The 17754-nt window shown below is 44.8% G+C and overlaps 1 protein-coding gene across 2 annotated transcripts in view; it reads right to left on the minus strand.

The window, feature by feature from the left end:
- The window catches only part of Sidt1 (SID1 transmembrane family member 1), a 90256-nt gene that overhangs the window by 18943 nt on the left and 53559 nt on the right, over positions 1-17754 (minus strand). For both annotated transcript variants that reach the window (XM_075963304.1, XM_075963295.1), the window contains exons 10-17: positions 14448-14491; positions 8568-8633; positions 6862-7007; positions 5935-6008; positions 4601-4667; positions 2532-2605; positions 1502-1625; positions 1210-1327 (exon numbers count right to left, since the gene is read on the minus strand). In XM_075963304.1, coding sequence (XP_075819419.1) covers positions 1210-1327; positions 1502-1625; positions 2532-2605; positions 4601-4667; positions 5935-6008; positions 6862-7007; positions 8568-8633; positions 14448-14491 — 713 coding nt within the window. The remainder of the gene's footprint in view (positions 1-1209; positions 1328-1501; positions 1626-2531; positions 2606-4600; positions 4668-5934; positions 6009-6861; positions 7008-8567; positions 8634-14447; positions 14492-17754) is intronic.

A 17754-nucleotide genomic window follows, 5' to 3' on the forward strand; every position in this document is an offset into this window, starting at 1 on the left:
TTAATCCCAGCATCCAGGAGGCGGAGACTGGCAGATCTCTGTGGGTTTGAGGCCAGCCTGGTCTACATAACAAATCCTAGAAGAACCATGGCTACATAGTGAGACTTTGTATCAAAAAAATATAAATTGACCACTTAAAATATCATTATACTTGAGTGTGAGCGGGAGTGTACAGCTTTTATTTTCCTCATTTGTATCCTCTTCTTGTGTCTCTTTTAGATGGCTGTCACTCTATGTAGTCTAGTAACGGAGGTCTTCTTGCCTCAGTTTCCCAGAAGTGCCAACTGTACAGGCAGAGACCACCACTCTCCTTCATTCTTAATATTATTTTAATACTAACTTGGTATCTGCCATCTTTCCAATCAGAACTATTCATCCTTCCAGCCTCAGAGAGGCTAACCCTCCTCTTGGAAGGGATGGGTCTGACTGGTCCAAAGTTAACCCAGTTTCCTTTGCTGATGGATGTAGCAGCCTAGACCTGAGCTAACCATTACCTAGGGAATGAGTCAGGAATGTACTCTGACCTTTAGAGATGCTGAGGTATGAGGGAACTTTTCCCCAAGGTTTCTTAGGAAGACATTTCCTCGCTCTAAGTAAAGACCCCTACAGGCCACCTTGAACCTGCTCTGAACCTGGAGAAGGAGACTTAAAATCAGGTTCTGCTATGGACACATTTGGCCATCATGAGAGAAGTTACCCTTGGGAGAAAACCAATAGGCTAGGGACAATACAAAGGGTCACTTGGGGAAGACAGGGGCAGAGCCCTCAGGTGAACCAGTCACAATGTTCTTTCTCCCTCTGCCTTCCAGACAGTGAGCAGTCAGTGTGATGGCCTTATCGTTTAGTTATCTGTAAATGGAGCATTCTGTTATCCCCCCCCCCCCCCCCGGTGAAGCTAACTACTCAACTATGTAGGTTACACCAAGGGAAGCCTGAAGAGCAATGATACTTAGCTTGGCCACTGACACTATGTCTCACCGTGGCATCGGCATTCACTGCAGAGTGTTTTCTAGACTAACTGGTTGCCAGAGAGAACAAACTAAAGGTATAGTACACAGAAATCTCGCTCAGTGGCAAGGTACACTTGGATCATTTTAGCCCACCCCAAATGCCTTTTAGTTCCTACAAGTATGAATTTGATGTTTTCGGATGGGCTCCAGGATAAGCCTCCTGTAACTCGAATCTATCACTGATATACATTCTAATTACCGAACTGGAAGTTGGAGTAATTCGGGCAGACATGGTAACAAGCACTGAGAACGCCCTCCATCATCAGCGCAATGCCCATGGCATAGAAGAGACCGAAGTGTTTGGGAATCCCATACTCCTGGAAAAAGAAAAAGCCTTGTTAGTAGGCAGACAATCCTGAACGGTGGCCTCAGGGGCTCTACACACAGCTTATCCTCCATCACCAAGCCAGACGTCCCTCCCCGTTGTGGGGCTACTTGAAATCATGGTCCCTCCCAGTTTGTGCCTTTGGTCTGCCGCAGTTTCTCCTCACCATGGCAAAGATGTCTTTAGCTTCCAGGGCTTTTCGATGGAGCAGGTCCCGGCGTAACACTATCAGCAGAAAGAGGAAGCCCAGGAGCACGTGGCCCAGGTTACTGAGGATATTGTTGAAGGCACTATGGAGAGGAGTGAGAAATGAGTGTGAGAGCCATCACGGGGATCCATGCAAAAATGAGGTGGGGACCTCAGCATTCGGTGCTTTTCACTACCGACCTTTCCCTGGGCCTTCAGGCTTGGACAATCACCAGGAGCCCTCTTTAATCTAACTTCTTGATTGGAAGATGCTCACTTGACTTAACCTAACTGTATCTTCTCAGGGATGCCTGCTCACCATCCCTAACACCGGCCTGATCATCTCTTGTCCTCACAGCCCCGGCAAAGCATGAGTCCTGATAAAGAGCTGGTCCAGAGACAGACAAGAATTTAAGCTCCACCTATGACGCTCATTGGTGGACCTACGGTGTGTTAATATTCAAGTCGCCAACTGTGGATTTCAGGGTAAGCGCAGAGGCATCACCGACAGTGGCTGTATTTCAGGAAATCAAGGCTGGTTCTGCTCTGTAGTGAGAAGTTAGGTTTCTACCTCTCAGGAAAAAAATTTCTTTCACCAAGTTCTGGGGGCTTTAGGTTTGTGGATGAACTCTGGCAATACAAAGAAATAAGGAAAGCAAATTCAGCAAACCTTACCCGTCTAAGTTTTAGCATCTTCATCTAAAATGGTGGTGCTAATAATGCCTACCTCTCACTGAGCAGACTGAATGAGAGCTGGCCACTAACTTAAGTTCAGGGCATGTGCCGCCCATAGCTGGGAATCTGGCTTTTAAAAACCTCACTGTCCACTCCTCAGCAGGCCACTCTTAGGGATTTTGTCTGGGAGAGAAGCGTACCTGGTCTCTACATCTGACTTTATTCCTCTTTGTCCTGACTAGGGTAGTTTCTTCAGTTGCTTTTCACGCTTGCAAAACCTTAAGTCAGACAGAAAGACTTTACTGCTTCATGAGGAACCAGTGGGCTGGGTTTACCTCAGGACGCCCCAGGGGTGGGCACAGAGGAAGTTGTAGTAACAGATGTCCTGGTTGCCAGTGACATTTACCACCTATAAAATCAAGTGAGAGAAGAGGAAATGTGGATTTTCTCCCTCCTCTGATCTGCCCAAAGTCACCAAGAACAGAACAGACTCGGAGGAAATGGAGACGTCCCATTCGCTGAGTTCCACCTAGCAGTCAGGGAGGAAGTATCTAGTTTTCCTTGTCTAGCTCCTTCTCCATCAAAAACCTACCCAAATCATAGCAAGCTGAGCTTCTGACAGGGTTGCCATGAATGGAGAGACTGTTTAGATTATAAACAGTGGTGTTCAAACCTCATAGAGACTTTGTCTTCATTATGTAATGAGAGTGAATGGACTAACTATTTTACATCATTGGCTTGGCTATGCAGAGAAATCATAGAGGATTTCAACAACACTGATGCATGGTTCTACTTCCTGAGGCACTGATCTGCTTGGTGTGGGGTACCACCCTGGAAACTGTGATTCTTAAAAGTGCCCCATGTGATTTTAACACATAGCAAAAATTGAGGGACAGTGCATATAATGTCTTTAGCCACATATCATTCTAAATGGGCCTTCTCAGATCTCGTAATTTCTAGAAAATTTATACTTAGAAATATGGATCCCAATTAAATTCCTACTTTGGTGACTTGCACCCAGAGTTTCTGTGAAGGAGCAGTGGGCATTCTCCAGCTGTTTTAGTGTGAAATTTTTTATTCAACTTTTAATGTTTTGTTGTTGGTTTAGTAATTTCCATGAAACTGCTTTTAAACCATTTGAAAAAAATTTATTTATTTTATGTTTATGAGTGTTTTGCTTATATGTATGCCTGTGTACTGCCCATGTGCCTGACATCCACAGAGGTCAGAAGAGGGTGCTGGATTTCCCTGGAACTGGAATTACAGATGGTTGTGAGAGGCCATGTGGGCACTGGGAACCCAGGACCTCTGCACGAGTTACACGTGTTCTTAGCTGCGGAAACATCTCTCCAGTCCCTTGCTTTTTATAGTTTTACAGACTATCCCCAGTGAGCAGGTACAGGCTAAATTAGTACTTCTGGCTTCCTTTGACAAGTCTGGAGATCTTATTTTGTTTTACTTTCTGAGGCATTTCACGTTGGTTGCCCAGGCTGGCCTTGAACTTCCTATCTGAGAAGACTTTGTACTTCTGATACTCTGGTATCCTTGTTCTTTCTGGGGTTACAGGCATGTTACATTTGTTTGTGAGGTGCTGGAGTTGAACACAGAGTTTCACGCCTTCTAGGCAAACTCTCCCCACTGAGCTACAGCCCAAGTCAGTTAGTCTAGAACTTTATTTACTCCGCTCACTGTTTCCTGACAGCCACACACTCAGAATGACAAATAAGAGGTGCCATGGACAGACATCATGGCTGAATGACTGCTTTTATATTGGCAAGTTCCAACATAAAGTGCCAGGTCTTTTGTGCTGAAATAATTGGGAAATAGGTGGAAAAGGTCTCAGAGATGAAGTAGCTAATGGAGAAGTCCAATTGGAACCGGAATGGGAAATCTCTTGGAGGCTGGTGTATACACCTTTCATCCTAGCACATGGGAGGCAGAGGTAGGTGGATCTATGACTTCGAAGCCAGCCCAGTCTATATATCCAGTTCCAGTACAGCCAGAGCTACGGAATAGAGAGACCCTGTTTCAAAAAACAACCAAAAAAAAATATAGTGCTTGGGACTGAAGAGTGGCTAAGATGGCTTAGTGGTTACAAGCACACACTGCTCTTCCAAAGGACTTGAGTTTGGTGCACAGCACCATGGCAGGTAGCTCACAACTGCCTGTAACTTCAGTTCCGGGAGGTTCGGTACTTATTGCTTCTTCAGGCATCTCTCTCTCTCTTTCTCTCTCTGTGTGTCTGTGTTTCTTGTACTCACACACACACACGAGATGGGGGAAATTAAAAAAATAATAATCTTTAATAAATTAGTTTTTGAACTGCTCCCAAGCTAAACGGTTCCCCGTAAGCCAGTGATGACTTTCCCTACAGACAGAAGGTGGGCGCCTGCGCAGCACTTACCGTCTGGTAGGTGATAACGAGCTGCATCACGGGCAGAGCGTAAAACACAGCGATGGTGATGATGTTCCTACGACAGAATGAACCACACACGGTGACCCCAGGATAACACTGGATTCTGCTCAGCTTGTCCACCTCACAACTCCACACTTAGCTTGCAAAAGCAACAGGAGCTGGGGTAGGGCTCCTGATTCTGAAGTCTGCCTGTCCTTTCCTGTGCATGTGAACATTTGGTAGACAGGTAGACAAAGTGGACATAGGGAAGCAAATACAACTTACTTGGGCTACTGCCATTGGTTTGGCTAAGAAAAGAATCCTTGCACTGTTAACTAAAATCATCGAATCATACATTTATTTAATTTACTGGAGATAGAGTCTTGCTGTGTAGCCCTGACTGGCCTAGAACTTGCTATTTAAAGCTGGTCTTGAACCTGCAGTGATTTCAAGAGCTGTGGTTATGGACAAGCCCTCATGCCGACCTGAAATTAGTATTTTAAGCTAACTATTTGCACTCAAGAAGCTGAAGTTCTTTCTCCCCCTCCTTTCTTCTTCTTTGTACAATCATTTGTAAAACAAAATAAAATCTACGTCTTATCTAATCATACCATCTATACAAATCATACCAAACATACATTGTTAGATTAAATATGGTTAGAGTGCAAGGAACAAGCGAGGTATAACTTGTGGGGGCTCTTGTAGACCAGGCTGGCCTCGAACTCACAGAGATCCGCCTGCCTCTGCCTCCCCAGTGCTGGGATTAAGGGCGTGCGCCACCCCACTGCCCGGCTTTGTGGAGGCTCTTAAATAACACTTAGTTCCAAAACATAGCTCAGCTATGAAATTACATTTGGCTCCCTGACTTCATTCTAATGTCTGCTTCCAGAAGTAAGAGTATTCTCCAGAAAAGTAAAAATGAGGGTGTGTGTGTGTGTGTGTGTGTGTGTGAGAGAGAGAGAGAGAGAGACAAAAGACCACAGTTTAAAGCTTTCTAAGCATAGGGAAGCCCCTTTCCAGGCAGCTCAGCCTCTTGACTGGGTGGAAGGACATGCCATGACTGTGGCCACATTGCAGGTCTTTTTTGTTTCAAGTTGGAGGCGTCACCATCCATAGCATGCCTTATTAAACACTAACTCCTCGCGATAGAAGTGGTAGTAGCTTTTACAAAGAAAAATTTAAATTTAAAGAATGCAGAGGCAGAGCTTGTAGACTTGCCTTCCCCGGTAAGTGTGGGCCTGGGTTTGATCCCTAGCACTGCAGTGCACACAGGCATCAAAACAAATAGATTGAAGTGATTCAGTATTTTAAGGAAACTAGGATCCCACTGGTCATCTACTTACCAAAAATAAATCTTAGACTTTTTGCTGACGATTCTCCGATCCTTCCTGGACAGATCCGACAGGTACAGGAATACCTAAGACACCAACAGGAAGAGAATGCAGAGCTGAGCTTGGCTTTTCTTGTATAGGACACAGGGAGACCCTTAGAAAGTTGAGTTTAGTCCCCCAGGGGTTAACATTATTCATCAAGATGTTTCCTTTAATTTTGCCTTTCTCCAGATACTGCGATAAAAACACTTCTATTCTTGGAACACCGAGGGTCCGGCTGATGCAGGAATCCTATCTATCAGAAGTACTGAACACACATCTCAGGGTCCGGCTGATGCAGGAATCCTTTCTATCAGAAGTACTGAACACACATCTCAGGGTCCGGCTGATGCGGGAATCCTACCTATCAGAAGTACTGAACACACATCTCAGGGTCCGGCTGATGCGGGAATCCTACCTATCAGAAGTACTGAACACTTCACACATCTCCAACTCTGGCTGCTCAGCTTTCAGATCTGCTCACCCTGCCATTCCTGAATTGCTTATGGTTGAAACTGTGTGATTTTTGCTCATTTCTTTTGGTAGGTAAAATACAATATATTAAACATATGCCAGAAAGAAGCTGGCTTTGCTCGCAAGTGTGGTGTGCACAGAAATGAGGATGGGTTCTAGAGCAGCCCTGGGGCAAATCTCAATTTCCATCCGGCTGGATCACTGTTCACCAACACTTGGGTGCTGAGGCTGTGGAATGCCCTGTTCTGCTTCGTCTGATGAAGAGGCTGTTGTCTTGGGCTCCCGCTATGTTCCACCTAAATCCTTCGGAAGATTTAACCTCCCTTCAAAGGAAGAAAATATTAAGGAAACTGAGGCACTGATGATGTTTACTTCACTACCAAACCTTCTCCCATTTCAAAAACTACAGCCAGGGAGCCTTGGTACCTTGGTCCGGATGATGTTTTTGTCACTTTCAATGTCTGGCATGGTGTCGAAGTCACTCTCTTCCACGGAGCTGTCCGTGTCCGAGTGGCACGGCTGCCCGCCATCGGAGGAAGACATCTGTCTTCCAGGACTGGAACTCGACTCATCTGAAACAGAAAACTCTCTTAAGTTGAGAGCTGTCTATGCAGTCCATTCCTCTGCAGAAAGCGCAGTGGTTGCTCCAGAAAATCCCGAGTTGGTCCTAACAGGACAGACCCCTCTGCTGCCTTCTCGAGTGGCCTCCATTCTCTCTTTCCTCCCATTTCAGATCTGAGGCGTCTATTTCTAGGGCTGACTATAAAGAACAGAATGGCATCTGCTCTGTAGATATCTGGATGCAGAAATGGCATTGTGCTTGTGGTTCATGTTTCATATTTTAAGGTATGAACACAGATGTATGAGGACACCCAGACAGGGTTATAGATAGCTTCTATCATGCATGTGGGTTAACACATACATATCCAACTGCTGTACACTTTTCACAGACTGTTTACCCAGAGAAAGCCCCCACATGGCATTTCCATCATTGCGTAATGAAAACAACATTTTCATGAGGGGCTCTTCTGTTCTCAGGAATGTTCTAGAGCAGATGGGATCTGTGCAGCTCGAGCACATGAGCTGAGCCTACCTTCCGCTTTATTCCTTCTGTTCAGATGGTTTAAAAACAACCCTGTTTTAACAGGACTAAAAATAAGCAGGCTGCACTGAGCCCACATGCTCAGAGTTCCAGAACAACGGAGCAGTGCGACAGGGCCTCTGGGAGACTGTTTAAGGCACACCATTCGTCATGGCAGGGGCAGGCAGCCCAGGCACTGCTGCCTTCCAAGGTGGGCGTGGAGGGGTGGTCTGGTTCCCTTCAATCTGCTTCATGACATCTAGGTTTGCCCAGTGAACAGCTGAGTGGCCCCGAGTAGACCCAGCGTGAGCTTAGTCGAGGTGAAGGGCTGCTCGGCTCTAGCTATGCCGACTCGCAGCAACTGCTTTAGTCTGCTAACGCCCTGCTCCACTGACACCTGAGAAGGAAGTGACCCGGTCAGTTGACAGTGGCTGGCTGTGACAAGTCTTTCAAGTCCTAGACTCAAGGGTAGAGGCCTTTCTGTGCAGGCCTGAGGATCTGAGTTTGATTCAGATCCCACAGAGTAGCAGGAGAGAAGAAGTCAGAAAGGTCCTCTGGCCTCCACTCATGTGCACCCGCACACACATAGGACACATGCACACACTACAGATGAACAAATAAGGGTTTCAGTGCCCAAGGGACTGGTGAGACGGCTCAGTGTGTAACAGGTGCTTGCTGCCACACCCACTGATCTGAGTTCAGTCTCTGGGGCCCATGTAGGAGAAGGACAGAATCAAACACTGCAAGTTGTCCTGTGATCCCCAATATGCACATGCTCCACCCCCAAAACAAAGAAATAAAAGTGTAATAAAAAAGAGTTAAGTCCTAAGGGAGCCTTGGACGTTGGTGGCAACCACTGTAGTGAGTTCTGCTCAGGTGTAGCTAGCAGGTCCAAGAAACAGAACAACAGAACCCTAGAGGGCGCTGGAAGGAACTTCTCAGGATATCCAGCCAGTACATCTTTTAGACGTAAGAGCAGTTTCATTAGCTTTGCACTAATCTCTGTAGAATAAGGACAGACTTCTACCCAAGGACTCATTGTAGGAAGTACCGATTGCCCCATAGTTGCTCCCTTCCGGTGTACTGGCAGTGATAGGATGTGATACAGCCATATTTCCTGCAGCAAGAAACAAAACAAAGAGAGAGAGAGAGAGAGATGGTTTATTCTCAGCTGCTGAAGTAAAACCACACAACTTGGAGTAGGCGAATCACTAAGCAGAAATCTTTAAGTTTGATTTTCTTCCCACTTTAATGCAGAAATCATCATTAGGACTCACAGATGAGATACAGCCTGCCACCACTTTCTGTATGGTTCGTAAAAGAAGACTTGTTTTAAAACCTCTTAGTTTGTGGAGAAAATTCAAAAGAACTATAATAATATTTCATGGCATGTAAAACTTGCACAAAATTAAAATTTCAATATTCCAGAACAGAGTTGGATCGAAACATTGCCAGCGTCATTTAGGTACAGATAGGCATTGTTTCTACGGTGACATGTTTGGGTAGTTACAGGTTAGATCATATGTCCCCAAATGTCTTACATGTGAACCACTTGACTCTACACACGACAAGTTCACTTGGCAGTGCAGCAGAGTTGTAGGAGCAAAGGAGTGTGGGTCTAGAATCACCATGGCAAGTGCGGAAGAGAGAGAGCCACAGAGGTTTGGGGTTTATTTATAGTATCCTAACTACAGGTAAGAAAGACATCACAACACCCACTAGAGCCAAGAGTGATGAGCCCAGCAATTGAGGGCATGGGAGAAGCCCGCGTTATTTCGAGGGCTATTAAGGAGGTCCATCTGCCGCTAATGGGTTGCTGACAGATTAAAGCAGACCCTAACATTCTCAGGAAGCCCAGGGCTCCTAGTAACAAGGAGAGTGGCCCCCTTTCTCCGAGAGCCCAGGGGTGCCTCAGGAGTCACCCCACCATGTGCAACAGGAAAGTACCTTCAGTCTGTTCTGTGACTACCAGAAAAAGCGTTACTCCTTACAGTTAATCTGTTTCTGAGACTTAGGAAAAATGGACTGAGAGCCGAGGCTACAAATTAGCAGCCATCCAGGCGGCTTCTCTGACCTAGTGCCACAGTATCTGCTGGAGCCAAACTCATCCTGGGAACCCGAGACAGCGTTCCTTCTCTGCTCTTGGAACTTTGCCGAGAACTTGGATATTGAAGGGTTGGTGGGAGTTTTGAGCAGTTCCTCTTTTTGAGAGTTGCTCTCACCAGTCACAAGACCGACATAAGGGCTCAGAGTGATTCATATTCTCTCTCTCTCTCTCTCTCTCTCTCTCTCTCTCTCTCTCTCTCTCTCTCTCTCTCTCTCTCTCTCTCTCTCTCTCTCTGCCTCCCTGCCTCCTTTTCTCTTCTATTTCAATATGATTTGGGGACCTGGATCCAGGCCCTTTCATGTTTCATGCAATCTCTCTACTATTCAGCTACATCCGTGGGGAACTCAGCGGTGTCTTACGCTGTGTTAGGGAAGAACTTTCAGTGAATGTACCTAATATTCGGAAACATCTGTGACTTTACCGAAGACGTCATTCGTCATCAGATAAAAGCAACAATGTGCCACACACGTAAAAAAGATGCGAATGTTCTGAGCACTTCCTGGTCACTGTCAACTTTCTTCCTCCCACTTCCAGACTTTGCTCCACGGATGGTCTCTCAAAAAGTCATAGTTTTTGAGGTCAACTCGCCAGGCTTCATCACGTGCTTCTCACTTTTAAACTCATGTTGTCCCTATTGATTTCCTCCGCCGGAGAAAATAACTAAGTGCCAAATTAAAGATTTCCAGACAGGCGGCAAATCTGCCAGCCTGGGAGATTCATTTTCCTTTCTCCCTTCAGTGAATGAGCTAAGGGCTGCCTCAGCTGGTCCGTGAGACTTGGAGCTGATGCAGTGTTCTTGACAGGCCAGGGTGTTTCCAGGGCCTGCAGGATGTAAACTCTTGACGTTCAACAAGCATGCCCCCTGGCATTGTTTCTGGGCTTGATATATTTCTTATTTAGAGAGCTCAGGTCTCTGCACTTCCTTGGGCTAACTTAAGAGTACACAGCATGACGTCAACATCATGCATGCTTTACGCCCAAGTTCAAAGCTGAGAAGCAATTATCTTTAGACACATTGTATTGTACGGGGGACTTGCAAACCTCTATCACTGAACTATATTCCCAACCTATCTTCAGACTCTCGAATGCTAAGAATCAAATTTGGCTGTCTCCTTCTCGATAAGTCAGTTCTGGCTTCACTCTAACATAGAGTTTGGCTGCCGTTCCTGCTCCTGTTGACCACAAGCACTGCTGTTACCAGAGCCACCACCACTCCTGGTGGCCTTGTTGCTGTGACAGAAGCTGCCATGCCTCCATACTGAAGAGAACGGATTGTATCAGACACTCTTGACTTTTCAACAGCCCTAAGAGGTAAGGGCTATTATTACCACCATTTTAAAGATGATAAAATAGATGTGCTGAGAGATCAAGTAGCTTCCCTAGCCAGCCAGAAAATGGACAGGGAGCAGCTCGTTGGGCTGAAGCTACTAAAATTCACCTTCTTTTTGCAAAATTTATTTTGTTGTATAGACTTAAGAGGATAACACATTTATATCTCTGTGTGTGTGTGTGTGTGTGTGTGTGTACATGCACACAGCAAAATATTGACCACATGTTGGCAAAGTGTCCAGCTTCCCAGTGAGGGGACAGCACAACATGAGAAGTCTCATGGGATTTCTTCCGCTTTGTGAACCTGCTTCTAGCATTTGCTCTGAGCCCAGCCCTCGGAGTGTTTCCTGTTGATTTAAGCTTCTCACAGACAGTTGTTCTTACTGATGGGAGAGAAAGACATTTCCCCCCAAGGTTCTTCCCGTGAGTGTCTCCTGGTAGCACACGCCTCTCTGGCTCTCTCTCCTGACTGATCTCACCAGGCTCAGCTCCAGAAGCCTGAAGGTCATGGGACACTGGCGGGGTTGCCAGCTCTACTTGTAGCTTCTCAGCACACAAAGGCTACTTGTCTCCTCCTGTTTCAAAGCCCTCTGTGGCAAGCATACCTGTTTTCTACTTCCTGAATGGATGAAAACACCTGTTTTCTTTGGGTGACCTCAACCTGAGGTCCGCGGCTGGAGCATGTAAATTGGTGATTCTCCAGTTTTACCCCAAGACGATATCTGGCCATGTGTGACCAAAACACTTGTAGTTATCACAAGGAGGAAGTGTACTTTAACCCAACAGTGTATAGAACATCCCAAACAACAAAGAATTATGAATCTTATAATGTCAATAATGTTGATGTTGAGAAAAATTGTGGTCTGAGAGAGAGAGGACTTAGTAATAATTCTAAAACTACATTTACTTGCCCGCCCTCTTTTGAGAGAAAGTCTCATGCATCCTGGGCTAGTCTTGAATTCACTATATACTTCAAAGAATGATCTGCAAGACGTCTGATCCCCCTCCTCCACCTAATAAGTGCTAGATTACAGGCATGCCCAACTCAACCAGTTTATATGGTGCTGGGGGCGTTAACCCAGGGCTTAGGGGAAGGTAGAGTGGTACTCTGCCACCTGAGCTACACCCCAACCATGCAACTATCTCTGTATAGTGACTTATTTATTTAACATTAAGGATACAGCCGGGCGGTGGTGGCTCACACCTTTAATCCCAGCCCTGGGAAGGCAGAGGCAGGTGGATCTCTGTGAGTTCGAGGCCAGCCTGGTCTACAAGAGCTAGTTCTAGGACAGGCTCCAAAGCCACAGAGAAACCCTGTCTCAAAAGAAAACAAACAAACAAACAAACAATAAGGATATGATACATTCTATACCAAGAGATCACGAGAAGTTGGTGAGGTCTTCTGAGATTGACACAAAGATTGTGAGCCTTGACCCGTCTTCCCCATTATCCCTCAGAGTAAAGGAAAGAGTGCAGGGGCTGGAAGGGAAACAGATGTCCCTCGACCAAAGAATGGATAAGAAAAATGTGGTATATTTACACAATGGAGTACTACACAGCAGAAAAAAATAACAACATCTTAAATTTTGCAGGCAAATGGATGGAGCTAGAAAACAGTATTTTGAATGAGGTAACCCAGATACAGAATGACAATTATCACATGTACTCACTCATAAGTGGCTTTTAAACATAAAACAAAGACAACCAGCCTACAATTCATCATCCTAGAGAACCTAGACAACAATGAGAACCCCAAGAGAGACATACATGGATCTAATCTACATGGGAAGTAGAAAAAGACAAGATCTCCTGAGTAAACTGGGAGTATGGGGATCTTGGGAGAGGGTTGAAGGGGAGGGGAGCAGAGAAAAATATAGATCTCAATGAAAATCAATAAAAAGTAAAGTATCACAGCCATGGACAAAGAAGGAGGAGGAGGAGGAGGAGGAGGAGGAGGAGGAGGAGGAGGAGGAGGAGAAGGAGGAGGAAGAGGAAGAGGAGGAGAAGAGAGCACTACACTCCATCTACCCTGGAAGCTCCCCTCCCTGGCTTTGCAGGCTGGGGATCCTCTGGAATAGAAGGACATCCTGCAGTGACCGCCGTTGCTATGTGGATCTATGTGAGCAGACGGATACACCTTCATCTTTTCAGTCACTCGCTGCTGTCATCTGCAGGGTGCTTCTGCTCACTTGTCTGTACTGTGCCTGATTTCCAACAATGATCTGGTTCAGGCCTGAGCCCCACTGATGTCTGTTTCAATGTTTAAGGGACCCTTCTGAACATGAATTCTTTTAGTGATTATAGCAATCACAAAATTCTACATCATTTATACCTCGAAAGAAACAACAAACCCTTCCATTGAGAGGGCACTTAACGAACTCGAACCTACTGGGTTTAAGCCCAAATTCTAAAGGGCCTAATTTATTTCATATATTTTACATTTTGTATATTTTGCTATGATTAGCAAAACCTGGGGAGTATGGTAGAAAAGATGGGCTCCGGGCAGGTCGACTAAAACGTTTTATAAACAACAGCGGAAGCAGAGCTTGGCCTTTGAGCGCTCCAGGAGCAGGTGTCTTTTTCAGTCTTTATTTTGAATGGTTATTAAAACAAAGAGCCCTGGTGCAGGGAGGGGCGCTGGAGAAACAGACTAGCTGTTTCTTAAGGAAGACAAAGGCAAACACCAAAAAGCCTTCCAGCCAAGGGAGAAAATCCTGCTGGGTGGAGGTAGCAGCCAGTTGGTATCTTTCTAGGATTCTCTGGACTCATGCGAAAAGCATAGAACTAAATATTGACTACACCTGCCTTCAAATGAAGTCCATCCCATCTGCCATTTCCAATTCTCACTCCTTCTAAACAACCTAGGAGCTTACGGCGAGCTGGGTTTGTCAAATCCAGCACAGGTGAATTCTTAAGTTTTAGTAAAAATATAGAACAATTAAAATCCTTTGTGGGAATTCTCCGAGTGGAAGGATGGGTTAGGTAGGTATTTATGCTGGCTTCCTCAATTATTACATCTTTTATTGTGCTTGTTAGCCTCAAATATTTTGATTTTCTAGATGCTTAAACAAACAAACAAACACACACACACACACAAAGCTTTTTGAATCTCAAAGGGAAAGCACACTGCATGAGGGTTGACGTAATACATCCTCACTGCTCTTCCCAAGTCAGCTTAGGGATGCAGCAAGCGGGTGTGAGCCACCAGACACGTCCTGGTGCAGAGACAACGTCTGAAAGAGGTGAGCGGTTGGCAAGGGCTCTATGAATAATTGAAGGGCATTCCGGGTACAGATTCTTTGTGTGGTCTCCAGGTCTCAATAGCTACCAACTATAAAACTGTTTCTCACTAGTCCTGCCTTCTGTAGAAAGCCTGTGGATGAGAGGATAAGAATCAAAGGGGGAGAGAGAAGAGAGACAAAAGGTGCTCAAAAGGAAGTGGCCGCCCCGTGCAACACCATTTGGGATCAGGAATTAACCAAGGAATGCTCTTACCGTCACTGGAACCAAAGCTCCCATCAATGGATTTCCTCTGAAACCTGAAAGCAAGCATAGATACAAATACATCTGTATATACACCCGTCCACATTCTCTAAGATTCAGCATTTTGCACTAGCTTCCTATACACTCCGTTGAAAATTTGTCTTCCAGGATCACTTAAAAATGGCCTTTGGAGAAATTAGTGGCAGGACTTTAAAATGGCATAGCCACTTTGGGTGACACTCTGGCAGTTCCTCAGAGAGCCAAACAGACTGATCATATGACCCAGTGAGTCCATTCTCAGGCATGTACATTATTAAGATTCACTTATTTTCAGACATAAACTTGACATCACAACATGTGTCTTTCAAAGCACATAATTCAGCGTGTTTTAATATATTCAAATAAGTGCACAGCTGTCACCACGATCTAATTTTAGAACATTTCATGCCCCCATCCAAAGTGCTGTGTCTGTTACACATAACTCTCCATTCTCCCCTGTTCCCTACTCCTTGCTCATCTGCTTTCTGCCTTTGCAAATTTACCTCTTCTAGACAATTTATATAAATGAAAGCATTGCACGAGCAAGGAACTCAGGACCGCGAGGGGTACACCCACACACTGAGACAATGGGCATGTTCTATCGGGAACTCACCAAGGCCAGCTGGACTGGATCTGAAAAAGCATGGGATAAAACCGGACTCACTGAACATAGCGGACAATGAGGACTACTGAGAACTCAAGAACAATGGCAATGGGTTTTTGATCCTACTGCACGTACTGGCTCTGGGGGAGCCTAGGCAGTTTGGATGCTCACCTTACTAAACCTGGATGGAGGTGGGTGGTCCTTGGACTTCCCACAGGGCAGGGAACTCTGATTGCTCTTTGGGCTGATGAGGGAGAGCGACTTGATCGGGGGAGGGGGAGGGAAATGGGAGGCGGTGGCGGGGAAGAGGCAGAAATCCTTAATAAATAAATAAATTTAAAAAAAGAAATGTTAAAAAAAATAAATGAAATCATTGTACACATGAACTTTTTTTGACTGGTTTCCTTGATACAGCATATTTTAAAGGTTAATCCATACTGTAACAGGTATTGGTGCTTCAATACATTTATGGTTGAGTAATATTCCAGTGTTTGTGTGTGTGTACTATATTTCATTTTTCCCCTCGATGAGTACTTCCTCTTGTTTCTGTTTGCTGTGCAGTAAAACAACACTGCTATGACCACTGTGTTCATGATTTTCTATAGATACATCTTCATTTCTCCTGGGTGTGTAAGTCGAGGAAGCCTGAGGCCACTCTGTGTTTTACTCTCCTGAACTGTTTTCCACAAGGGCTGTAGAGAAAGCACCGTTTCACATTCCACAGCCAAGGCTAAGGATTCCCACTTTTTCCCTACAACTCTGCCAAGTCTCATCTTCTATTTAAAAATTTGTATTATGTCAAACCTTTGTTTTGTTTTTTTGGTTTTTCGAGACAGGGTTTCTCTGTGGCTTTGGAGCCTGTCCTGGAACTAGCTCTGTAGACCAGGCTGGTCTCGAACTCACAGAGATCCGCCTGTCTCTGCCTCCCAAGTGCTGGGATTAAAGGCGTGCGCCACTGCCGCCCGGCTATGTCAAACCTTTGGAGTTGGACACGTCATTGCAGCTTTGATTTGCATTTCCCTTAGAGCTATTGATGAACGGCTGCTCACATGCTTGTTGGGCATCCATGCATCTTATCCAAAGTGTCTGTTTAAACCTTTACCCATTTTTTTAACGATTTAATTTTTTTAACTTATGTGTATGTGTGTTTGTCTGAGTGCAGGTATGTGCACATGAGTGCAATGTCCACGGAGGCCAGAAGAGGGCGCTAAATCCTCTGAATCTAGAGTTAACAGGTGGTTGTGAGCCCCCTAGACAAACTGATGCTGGGAATTAAACTTGGGTCCTTTGGAGGATCTGGAAGCCCTCTTAACCTCTGAGCTATCTTTTCAGCCCCTCAACCCATTTTTAAATGATCTCTTTCTATTGCTGAGTTGTGAGAATTTTTAGTATTGTCTAGATACTAACCTTTTACTAGATTTACAATTTGTAATGTTTTTATCCTATATTGTGGACAACAGTATTACTTTATCGATATGATTGTTGAAGCATAAAGTGTTTCATTGCTTATAAAGTTCAATTTATACATTTTTATTGTACTTTTGGTGACTAAGAAAGAATTACCTAATCCAAGGCCATAATTTACACCCATATTTTCTCTTTAGAGTTCTATGGTTCTAGCTTTTAGGTTTTTGATCCAAGTTTGAATTAACATCTGTGTATGGTATGAGGTAGGAGCCAGCATCACTTTTTCTTTTTTCATGTTATATCTAGTTAATAGCACCACATGTTGGAAGAAACAGCTTTTCTCTACTGAACTGTTTTGTGGAACACTGACCATTAGGAAAGAGGTTATTCAGAGAGAGCTGGCATGAGAGCCCAATGGGCGGCAACACTTGCTGCTGAACCCAGAAACTTAAGCTTGGTCCCTCCGAAGCCATGTCGTGGAGGGAGAGAAACACCTCCATAACTCCCACAATTTATCCTCTGACCTCCACACGTGTGATCTGTGCCCAGGCATGTGTGTACATGCAAGCACATGCATACCCTAAATATAAACATTTTCCCAGAAGAGTTTGTTCGTGGCCTCCCTCCTCTAGCCCACAGGCCTGTCAGCTGCAGAGTCTTGATTGTCAAGGCTTTGGAATGAGCTTTAATATCAGGAAGTGTCAAGTGCTCTAAATTTTGTTATTTTTATTCAAGATTTGGTTGTGTATTCTCTCTATATAGCAAAGGAAACAGTTAACCAAGCAAAGAGACTGCCTACAGAATGGGATAAAACCTTGGCCAGCTATTAGTACCTAAAATAAAAAAAGAGAACTATGCAAGGATCCAATCAGCCCAATCAATAAATGGGCTAATTAAATGAACAAATGAACAGGTAGTTCTCCAGAGTGGAGATACAAATGGCCAATGATTTAAAAAAAAAAAAGCTCAGCCTTGTTACTAATGAGAGGAATCCAAACCAAAACACATTGAGTTTTTATCTGACGAAGTCATCAAGAAAACAAGCTGGGTGGTAGTGTATGACTTTAATCTTAGCACTTGGGAGGCAGAGACACACTGATCTCTGTGACTTTGAGGCCAGCCTGGTCTACAGAGGGAGTTTCAGGACAGTAAGGGCTGCATGGAGAAACCCTGTCTTGAAAAAGAAAGAAAGAAAAAGAAAAGAGTAACAACAAATACTGGAAAAGCTCTGGACAAGGGAAATCATTATACCCTGTGGGTGCTGAAATA

The sequence above is a fragment of the Microtus pennsylvanicus genome, chromosome 1, assembly GCF_037038515.1.
Source record: "Microtus pennsylvanicus isolate mMicPen1 chromosome 1, mMicPen1.hap1, whole genome shotgun sequence".
NCBI lineage: Eukaryota > Metazoa > Chordata > Mammalia > Rodentia > Cricetidae > Microtus > Microtus pennsylvanicus.